This window comes from Quercus suber, unplaced genomic scaffold (assembly GCF_002906115.3).
Source record: "Quercus suber isolate HL8 unplaced genomic scaffold, Cork oak 2.0 scaffold_1073, whole genome shotgun sequence".
Classification (NCBI taxonomy): Eukaryota; Viridiplantae; Streptophyta; class Magnoliopsida; order Fagales; family Fagaceae; genus Quercus; species Quercus suber.
The window spans coordinates 104810-116484 of record NW_027070479.1 but is presented as its reverse complement, the minus strand read 5'-3'; the positions used below and the strand labels follow the sequence as shown (position 1 = coordinate 116484).

The following is an 11675-nucleotide window of genomic DNA, read 5'->3' as shown; positions in this document are numbered from 1 at the left end:
AATGGAGTTTGTCTGTAGACAGTACAGGGTTTAAAGTTTTAAACAAATCAGCCTCATCCATTCTTTTTTTTTTTTCTTTTTTCTTTTTTTTTTTCTTTTTTTTAAGTAGCCCTAAAAGAGAAAAAAAAAATTGTCTCTGTCTATGATAAAAGTTTCTTGCAGAAAGAAAAAAAAGGTTAAATATTAGCATTGATACACCATGTTGAATATGCTAGCATGAATGCAGAAGCGAAAGTATAAAGTATAAAAACACAATAACACACGAGAGTTACGTGGTTCGCCTAACGGTCTACATCACAAAAGGCTACAACAATAATATATTATAGTCTATTGAGGGCAATTTTTGAAGAATCATAGAGAAAGAAAGAAGCCCAACAACACAAACCGAAAAGAAGCTGGCAAAAAGATAGAAAAACAAGAACCATAAGTCCAAGCGGCAGGAATAATGGATCACAGGTTCATAAAATGAATAAATAGGTCTTAAGAAATCAAATGGGCTCAAAAGAGCCCGGAAAGAGGAAATAACAAATAGCAAACCCATGAGCAGTGTACAATATGGAAAAGTAAGAATGGGCCGCGGCAGGCCCAAAGCAATGCAAAACAAAGAGAGTAAAGGGTTGATGGCAAACCCATAAACCCCAAAGATGAGAATGAGGTAATTGGGCCAGAGAAGCCCAATGAAGTTAGTAAAAGCCCATGGGAACATAAAGTTAGGAAAAGGGCGAGAAGCCCAAGGCAAGCAAATGGGCTAAGGATGCCTAATGGAAAACAAAAGGACACAGGAGCTCATACGTAAGAAAACCCATGGTCATGCTAAGCTATTGGGGAAAGAATACACGGCAAGCCTAAAAAAGGGCTCGACAGGATCAAGTCAACACAGCAAGAATGACAAGGTGATAGGGCAGGACATGATGACAATCAAGAAGTAGGCTGGAAGAAATGTGAAGCCCAGTATTGAATAAAGCTCAACCCCTAAGGGGAACAGTGAATTATAAAACGGCTCATATAAGAGGACAAAGAAGAGCGGCAGACTATGCAAACAAAGCTCCAGACCACGGCAAATGCATGAGCAGCAGGCAGATTTTGGACATACACGAAAGGGAAGCACGCGCAAGGCCCAGACACCACTAGCTTGTACCCAGCCAATATGGGACGTGGTGGGGTCATGGGTCAGAGGTAAGGGGGGTATGATTTGGTGGTGGGGAGAGGGGAAAAAACCTATTTTGTGGCTTCTATCCAAGCTCTTTTGGGAGGTACGTCCTATTGGGATGACAGACCATCCAAAAGAAGCAAGGTTGATGGATGAACCGTTAGGTGCATGCCCTGAGGGATAGAGAGAGAAAGCACCTACATCGTGGCAAGAAAGGGTGCCATGGCAGACTAATGAATAAAACAACTTGCCTTTGTCTGGTAAAAGGGAGTGGCACTCAGACGAACCCTGGGTGGTCTGCAAGTACACCTAGACTAGACAAAGGTGGTTAAGGGGCAAAGTAGTAAAATATGGTCGGGGTAGGCACTATAAGAAGACCCTTGCCGTGCCTAGAAAGGAGGATCGAAAAACAGGGGAGGATCACGAAATACAATAGAAAGAAAGCAAAAACAAGGGAAAGAAAAAAAGATAAGAGAGAAAACAGAAAACAAAGAGAGTTAATACGGTGGGCATGCACCAGTAGGTCGATTTCCTTCTCTCCCTTTCAAAATCCTACCCTCTTCGAGAAAAGTAATAAAAAGGGGATTCCTTTGGACATTAACCATTTAGGTCCGGTTCTCTCAAAGTTATTAATCTCCACAGCAGGATATTTCCTAGGAGATTAGTTGCATTGAGAGGAGCCGTTCTTTCTCTTTGGTTTTTGTCTCTATGAACCAAACTTGACTTGATATTTATTCTTGATTAACTCATATTATCACTTACTCCTTTATTTCTTTTGTAAAAACCATTGTTATCACTATGATTATCATATATAGGGATTACTTGGTCATTTTCCATTAAAAAAGTCAGTGTACTTTGTTTTTTTGTTGTTATTATATCTACTTGCTATAACTTATTTGAAATAGCTTTGCCTGCCATAAGTACACTCTTGGCAGACGAGACCTAGTTTGTGCACAAGCTGGCCTAAATTGAGTTACAGTTTGACCAGTCTCAACTCTCCTACTCAGAATACTCGAGCCCACTACTGCAGGAGGCAGTCCAGCCCAACGCACAGTGCACAAAAAAGGCCCCTACATAGTAGTACAAATCATGTGTTATAATGAATCATAACATGTGTATATATAGCAGACTAAACCCTAAACTAATAGACTTCTAGTAAAAGTAGGAAACTTGGCTTGCATACAAAGTAAAATTAAGTTTGAGCTTATGCTAATGGGCTAATATATCTCTAACAATAATAAAAAGAAAAAGCGGGGGAAAGTGTAAAAAAAGACTAAAAAAATTAAAATTGATATTAAATTCTCAACATTGGAAGTAGATTTGTGATGGATTTACAGAATGGTCACATTCAAAATGGCCTACCAAAATAAATAAATAAAAGTATACTGATACTCTTATAGTTTTTTTTTTTTTTTTTTTTAATTTTTATAAAATTTGAAAATCAAAAGAATACTTTAGATGACTGTATAAGTAAAAGTGTCATAAGTGTGTNAAAAAAAAAAAAAAAAAAAAAAATTCTTATATTTTTCGCTCATCTTTTCAAGGTACATAATTGCTTCTTTTCTTTTCTAAAAAATCAAGTTTCTGAAAAATCATCTTAGCTAGTAAAAGTAGATTTTTAATGGAACAAGTTATTCTTTAAAAGAATCTCTTAATCAGCCTCGCCTCATAGATCCCGGATCAAAGTTTTCTAAAGTTTTTAGTGTACTCTATCATGTAGAGTTTTTTAAATTCTCACATTTATTTTATAATAAAAGTAAGTAAAGAGTGAAATAGAAAATACATTTTCTTTCTTTCTTTTGCTTATGAAAATTGAAAAGGGATCAAAAGAAGAATAAATTTATTATATAGGAGTAATTCAAGCGTAAGGATAAGGGTTAAAAAAATTAGAAATGAGTTGGTTCGATTTTAAAGAGTAAAATCTCCTTTCTCCAACATTATTTTATGCCCCTCAACAAGAGTCACCCATGACCCATGTACTCAAATTTGGCTTTCCTCCAACCAAACCTATGAGGCTAGTTGAAGAAATTTTTTGCCCTCATCCAATATAGAGGAGCTTTTGAACAATGGATTCTGGCATATGCTCATCATTCTTTATGATAAAGGAAAACCATTGTTGATGCCCATTTTTTGCAAATTTGTACCCAAAGGCCCATAAAGAAGAAAGCCTAATGAGAAGCAAGGCCCAAAGACCCACCAAGAAGACCGAAGAGCAAGAAATTTCCAAAGAAAGAAGTGCAAGTGAACAAAAATCTGCCGCAGAATACAAGTCTGCCGCAGAATGCAAATCTGCCGCAGAATACAGTTCTCTGGCAGGATGGCTTTGGCAGATGAAGATAAATTGAGCCTAAGACCATTTTGCTCTAGTCAACATCATTTGGCCCACAAAGGCCCAAATCCTTTTGTATAAAAAAGATAGGCGTGAAAACTAAGAAGAAAAAACACACGGCAAGCCCAAAAGGGCCCAGCAGGATTGAGATAAGCAGCAGGAATAACAATCTGGTATGGCAGGACATGCCAAGCCACAAAGCAAACACCCAAACTAAAGGGAGGCCCAATGATCCAACAAGGCCCAACCCTTCAAAGAAAGGGACAAGTCATAAACGTTGGAGATGCAACCCAGAAAAAGCCAAAACGCGCACGGCAGGATATGCACACCTATTCTCAGACCTCGGCAAACGTATGAAACATCAAGAAAGTAAAGCATGCGTACAACCCAGGCATCACCAGCCTATACCCAGCCACTATGGGAAAGGGTGAGGTCATGGGAGAGGGCACGGTCTGGCGGTGGGGAGAGGAGTGGAAACCCATTCTTGTGTTTCTTGTCCAGGCTCTTTTGGTGGGTACAGTCCTACTGGGATGACATGCCACCTAAAAGAGGCAAGACTGGATAAGAACCACTGGGTGCATGCCATAAGAGACCGAGAGGGAGCGGGTACACACTAAACGAGTAGAAAAGGAACCTTCATTGTCTAAAAGCCACTGGTCAATGGCGGTAGTCAGAACCATTGACTCGGTAAGTGGTCGGCAAAAGGCTCATATACCAGACAAGGGCCATTCAAGGGCTAGAACAGTAAAATCGATCACGGTAAGCTCTATATAAGAGACCTATAGCTGTGTATAGGAAAAGGGGGGGAGGAATTGGAAAAGAGAAAACAAAGAGGAGAAAACAAAGAAAAGAAAGAAAGAAAGCAAAAAAGAAAAGAAAGGCAAAAATTCTAAGAAAGAAAACAGAGAGAAAAGATAAAACAAAATAACAGAGCAGGAAGAAGGAAAAAACAAAGTGTTTTATGGCAGACATGCACCCAAATGGGTTAACCCCCTCTCTCCCTCAATAGCCTTGCTCTCTATTGAAGGAAAATACGACTCATACCCGGGCACATACCATTTGGGGCTGGCCTCTCAAAGCAATTAATTTCTCCTTTGAAATTACTTGCGTTGAGGGAGCAATTTTTCCTTCCCTGGTTAGAGTCCCGCAGTAATACTTTGTGTGGCAGACCCATTACTTTGATTCTACTAACCCCGTTCTACTCTTTGTTTAAGTTTTATTCTTTGAACATGAGGCATTTTAAGCCATTTACTCTATTTATTGTGGCAGGAATAGTGACTATACTTTCTTTACAATATCTATATTATGTCCGTCTGCCATAACCTCTTAACAATGACTTTACCTTCTGTGAGCTTATAAACAGATTTAAGCAAACGTGGTGTGGCTTGCGCACAAGCCAGGCCAAGGAAGTGGAAAAATATTTCTGCAGTAAAAATGAAGAGTAGTCATTCACACGGCAGAAAGTTTTAAAGCACAGTAGAAAGTTTTAATGTACAGCAGACAACTCTATTGCACAGCAGGAGGCTTTACGGCAAGAAACTTTACTGCAAAACAGAAAGCTTTATCGCACAGCAGATAGCTTCATTGCATAGTAGAAAGTATTGTTGCACAGCAGAAAAGTTCCTTCTGCGGCAGAAATCAGAGAAAAGTTCCTTCTGCGGCAGAAATGTCAATCCTGCAGCAGAAACTGGAGAAAAGTCTTCTGCGGCAGAAAACAGAGGATAAGCCCACTTTGTTGTGTCTTCCCTCAGACTTGGACTCAACGTTTGCGCACAAGCCGGACCAAATTGAGTTGCAGTTGGACCGGTCTCAACTCCTTTACTCAGAATACTCGGGCCTACTACCGCGGGAGGCAGCTCAGCCCAACGCACACAACAAAAAAGGCATCTACATTAAAATGGCGACTCCACTAGGGAGTTGGGATCAAGATGGGGAGAATAAGATATTTCTCCCTCGCAAACATGTTTCCAAGTCCTTACCAAAGCAAGACATGCAGATGTTCTTAAACCTTGCAAGCTATACTCTCAGGAAAGTATCTAAAACGTTAGAGCAGTCCCATAGCAGAATCCTGCGGTAGAATACAGCAACGTCACCACAGGATAGTACCATAGTAGAATTCTATGGCAGAACACAATAGCGTTACCGCAGGACAGTACTCTAGCAGAATTCTGTGGCAGAATACAGTAACGTTACAGCAGGATAGTGCTGTGGCAGAATTCTGTGGTAGAATACAGCAATGTTACAACATGATAGTATTGTGACAGAATCCAGTAATGTTACAGCAGGATAATACTGTAGCAGAATTTTTGGCAGAATACAGCAACATTACAGCAGGATAGTACTGTGGCAGAATCTAGCAATGTTACAACAGGATAGTTTCGTAGCAGAATTTTGTGGCAGAACACAACAACATTTAAACAAAGTAGTATCTTGAGCAAAATGCTATAGCAAAATATTGCAGCAAAATGTTGTGGTAGAATACCACAATACCATAGTAGAGTTCAATGGCATTGCCTCAAAAATGCAGTAGCAAAATATCAATACAATACCATAGAGTTCTATAACAAAAATGCCACTTGTTCCTATCCTGTAAATGCCACTTGTTTTCCTTGTCATGCATGTGAGACATGTGGCAAGCCACTTATTCAAACATACAAAACCAGAGTTCCACCACTTCTTCTCTCATTTATTTTAAGGAAGCATTAGAAGCTTTCTAAACTCTCTCCACCTCCACCTTCAGGTCCAGCACTTAAAATAGAAAAATCCCTTCATTCCCTCACAAGGTTTCAATCATTTTTTTTTATGCTAGTGATTCTAGCTCTACTTCCCTTGAAGAACCAAAAGCTAGAAAAAAAAAAAAAATGAAGCTATTATAGCCAAAGGAAATTTTTCATCATTACTATACTGTTGCAAATAACTATTTCCTCTGAGAAGTATCCTCCAGTAGACTTTTCTAGAAGTGTAAAATGTCCCTCTGCAGAAATTTTGTAGCAGATAGTACAGGTCTTTCGGCAGACTGTTCACAGCAGAATCTGCTGTATTAATTAAATTAATATTTATTTAATATTTTTATATTATAATATATTTTATTTAAANGGGCCGATGACGTTGAGGCCGGCGGAGGCTTGGGTCGGAGGCGTTGAGAGAGAGAGGTGAGAGTGACTGAGAGAGAGAGAGGCACGGATTGGGCGATGGGGCTTTGGGCGGGTCGGCGAGCTGGGTCGGTAGAACAGATTAGCGTTGAGGGAGTTGGCTGGCGAGCTAAGGGATGAGGGAGCTGGCCAGCGATCTAGAGAGAAAAAAAAAATTTAAGGAAGAAAGAAGAAAGAAGAGAAGCCGGAGAGAGAGAGAGAGAGAGAGAGAATAGGAAATGTTTATTTAATAAGAGAAGAGAGAGAAGTTAATAATAATAATATATATATTTTTTTTTAACCTGTGAGCTATAGTGCATATCTAAAGATAAATGTGCACTGTAGCTGAGGAGCTAAATTTTTTAGATTTTGCACATCTAAAGATAAATATGCATTATAGCTGAGGAGCTAAATCTAAAAGATAAATGTGCACTGTAGCTCCACTACTGCATGATGGTTTTTTGTGATTGAGAGATGAAAAAAATACCGTTATACCTATATAGCACCACTGCTGTGAGTGCCCTTATGTCAAGAAGATAATTGCTTTCATCAAACTCTCTCACAATTTGAACTACGAATACATAGTCCTAGTTTTAATTAGAGGAAACAAACAAGAAAATAAGAACCTATAATGTCAAACAATACACCTTAACTCTATGATTTATTTAGTTATTTAAAAATTCAAGAAACTATGTTTAAGATAATGTTCAAAAGCTTGAGGCCAACTTGAGCAGACTTGCTTGTTGCTTCAAAAATGAAATACCTTCCAGTAAATAACACGAAATGCATAAAGATCTACAATCATGGGCCATACGAATTCCAGCTTATTTACATACAACAAATGTTGTCTACCTCTCAAATCAAATAATTCTTGTTAGAAACGGCAAGGGACTCTCAGTAGCTTGAATTGAAATGCATCTTGCATAAGCTAAAAATGAAAAGCATCTCAAATGCTAAGTCTAGACATTAGGAAGAAACCCCATATGGTAGAAGTGCAGCAGCCACAATCCTACCTTCTTCATTCAATATGTTGTAAGTTGTTGAAGCGTTTCTCTACAACAAGTGAAACAAAGATCATTAAGATAAGTTAGCACTGTAGTCACATCCATTTTGGTTGGTGTCTTGGTTTTACAATAGGAAAATGATCATAAAGAAATACGTTGGTTTCATGTACAACACTCCCTAGACAAGTGTACACATGCACCCAGAGAACGAGCCAGAGATGCAATAATAAGGAAGTGCAGTAGTATAGAAAGACAACACACTATCTGCTAACCTATGTTAAAGAAAAAGGAGGGGGTTAGCCTTGTGGGGAGGGGGGAATTTAAACCTATAATTTAAATTGGAGGAATAGTTTAGGCCCATGAATTACCTCAACACTCTATAGTAGGACCTGTGAATTAATTTCTACCTTATATGTTGGATTGGTAATTTTGCCTAAAGCTTTGATAGAGTGCTTGAAATTGAAGCCTAAAATTGTGAACAAAGTGATATTTTTAATTTGTTTTGGGAGAGAGGGGGGTGGGGGTGAGATGTGTGGCGGAAATTGAAGAAAAGGTTTAGCCTGTTTGGCCTTACTCATGGACAATTTTCTTTTCTTTTTTGGCTTTATGATTGATTAGGCATGTAAAATCTAAGTTCAGTCAAATTGATTTCTTTTACTTTTTCCACCATCATGCCCCCACCATATACATAGCAAAAAACAAAAATAAATTAAACAAAAAAGAATTAAAGTGTACTCTGTTTATGCTAAATCAGTAGACCATATATTCCTTAATAAAAATTTTAGCCAATTCAGAAAATAGAACATTTTCACAGTATTTTTGCTAGTATGTAAAGGAATTTAGAGACGCTTATTACCAAATTAGCTGCTAGCTCAAGGAGCTCACACCCCAATTATACAAATTTGCTGTGCCACAACGACTATTCTCACAGATGACAGTGAATGTATATTTATCAACCAAAAAAAAGAAAAAAAAAAAAAAAAAAAAGATGACAGTGAATGTAAGGAACAAATGCATTAAAGATTCTTTTAATAATTTAAAATGGAAGTTTTCTTCTTGCCCTCCTAGCTTAACCTAACAAACAAACAACAAAATGATCGATTGGGATGGACAAAAGCAGTGCCTTCAACCCTAACAGTTGGGCCAGGTAAACATGGCAAAACACCAAGTAGACCTAACTTGCAGCCAGATCAATTAACCATAGAACTGTGAACCTCTTACGCATTTCTCGTATAGGGAAGCTTTACCCTATTATTCCTTGGAATATATATTGGCATTTTTCAACACCCAATCCCATTATGTGGCCCCTGAATTTTATTTTATTTTTTCTTTTCATTCTACACCTCACTCTCTTTCATTGCCTAGTGCTCTGATAAAATTTTGAACTTGGTCTTATTTGCAGATATGCCCCAATCAAACTAATTTGATTGGAAAATTGTGCTACTTTTTTCTTCCTCTATTTATTCTCTTTTCTTCAGGTGAAGAAGAATAATGTAACAATATCAACTTTGTTTAGAAAACCTATGTATTTTTTATTGGTGAATTTATGCAGAGTAAAAAGTAAAGATACGAGACAAAATTTAACAGACTGAAGGAAGTAAACCCCAGGGGGAAGCTAAGATACCGAGTCAAGGGCTTCCAACTTCATGCCAGTAGACCGGATGAAGCGCCGAAGTTCAGGATTTACTATTTCAATATTCCTCCCACAGCCAAGTATCAAAATCTCTGACATGAATTAATACAAGTAGATGGTCAATAGAAAAATCAACAGAAGATTAATATAACAACTGGACCAAATCTTAAAGGAGAAAACCCTTAAACTATAGATATCATATAATACATACATAAATAAAAACTTGATATATACACATAATACGTGTATATTTGGAAGTTATAGTGACTTACATAATGATTCCAGTACTCTTGACAGGATGCATATTTATTGGCATTAAGTGTCCATTTGGAAACAATATTTATTGACTTTTAGTTTTTTGCTAAAAGTGTGCTAAAGTATACTTGTACTTTGAAAAAGTGAGAAAAAGTAAAAAAAAAAAGAAAAAAAGAAGAGGTTTTTAAAAGCTATACATAAAAGTTAAAAGCTGAGCTTATGAGCTCTAGCCAAACAGACACTAAGGCTCATATTAGGTACTTAAGGACATAAAATTGCAAATACACATGCATGAACTATCTTGGCAACCTGCAAAGTACATATGAAATGATAGTAGAACAGATTTCAATTCTTTATTGTTATAGTATCTAGATGTCAGCAAGCCTATATAACTATTTGATGGTGCTCAACATGATGGACCATAGACAAGTTGCCAATGATTCACATAACATCTGGGTCACATTTTGAAATATGAAGTATAGCTTAATAAAGGGGAAGACTAGCCCTTAAAATTTATTTTGACTGTCATATGTAATCAAAATCACCTGTATGAAGCAGTCATTAACACTACACAAGTTCCATGTGATAAGTAAAAACAAAGGACCAACCAGACAGGATTGTCCCACAATTTGAATTCTCACCTGGAATAGGCCGCAAGGTTTGGAAGATAGATAAGCTGCATCATAACATAAAGCTATCATTTTCAGATAGAGGTGCATGATAAACTTCATAGACTCTTGTTCCAACTAAAAGAATATTTGCACTAGGGAACTTCAAACTCCTAAAAAATTTATGGAAATTGGGAATATCACAGGAACAAAGCAGTAACTAAATATGTGGATACAACAATATATTCAAACATATGAACCAACTACATCCATTGTACAACGCAATAAATCATTCAAAAGTAGAGATTGGAGAATTAGAAAAGTCAATGCACGGTTATCACAATTCTACCCAATTTAGTGTATTAGACATTGGCTGATGCAATGACAAAGAACTCAGATTACAAACCCTAATGGTAACAAAATTAGCTATAATTGTTACAAATTAGCAATCCAAGCATGACACAGGTTGTGAAAGTTACACAAGAAGATCCTTTCCTACTTATTCAATAGAATCAAAAGTTTTTCCAAAGACCCAAAAAAGTGCACTCTAGTATTTTATTTTTATTCTAACCAAAATTGCAAAGTAAACAAACAAAGTCTTAACAAGCTTACACACGTCGTATACACAATCCAAATCATAGTTGTCAATCAATTCCATTCCATTCCAGCTAGAAAAGCTGATATATTCCGTCCCAATCACTAGAAAAGCTGATATATTCCGTCCCAATCACTAATCCGACTCAAATTCCCATATGTTCTGGTTGCTACACGTATTTCTACTCTAATTCCTATTAATGGGGTACATTATGTTCCTCAATTAAATTCAAACACATAACAACATTAAATTTACTTTTCTTTGGAAAAGAAAAACATTGTTTATGCTTCATATGCAACCTTGTCTTCAAATTTACATCTACATTTCTTCTCTTTACTAATTTCTATTTCTATCTTCTACCTCATTCTCTCATGGAAATGATGTTTTGTTCATTGACAAAATCAAACAAAAGCAACTACTTTGAATTCAATTAAAAAAAAAAAAACCCATGATTGAAAAAAATAACAAGAACCCAAATCACAACGGAATTGAAAACTTTGATTCAATTTGTGATACATTGAAATTGTCAAGTGTACACACCTTTCAGGAGTGATGTCTGAAAACTTGGTGGGGGCCCAAGACATGAGGAAATTTCCAACGCAGAGCAAGCTGCCCTCATAGTCGAGGCCATTGACGTTGAACCCAGTATCAGAATAGCCTTTAAAGCGAAGCTGGTCTTCGGGGACATCGTTGATCAGATTGACCTGATCGTAGAGCGAGAAAGCGCGTCGAAGAGATGGTAGTACGGATGGGTTCGTGGGTTTTGGGTTTAGAAGAGATTCCTTTCGGAGGCTTCGAATCAGGTTCGGCAGAGTTCCGATGGCTCTCTGTCTCACCGCCATTTCTCTCTCTCTCTCTCTCTCTCTCTAGAATTTCTTTCCAACGCTGGATGTTTTAGAGTTATAGTTTTATTTGCTGGGCTGTTTTGGATGGTTTTACTGTTGAAACTTGAATAACCTTTTTAACCGGG

At 37.4% G+C, this 11675-nt stretch overlaps 1 protein-coding gene across 1 annotated transcript; it reads right to left on the bottom strand.

Annotated features, from left to right (window-relative positions):
- Positions 1-7361: 7361 nt before the first annotated feature.
- LOC111989271 (uncharacterized) lies at positions 7362-11648 on the bottom strand. Its single transcript, XM_024021054.2, has 4 exons — positions 11246-11648; positions 10144-10178; positions 9239-9339; positions 7362-7663 (listed from the first exon to the last, which is right to left on the bottom strand). The coding sequence occupies exons 1-4, from the start codon at positions 11545-11547 to the stop codon at positions 7577-7579; spliced, it is 525 nt and encodes a 174-aa protein (XP_023876822.1). The 5' UTR covers positions 11548-11648; the 3' UTR covers positions 7362-7576.
- Positions 11649-11675: the final 27 nt, after the last annotated feature.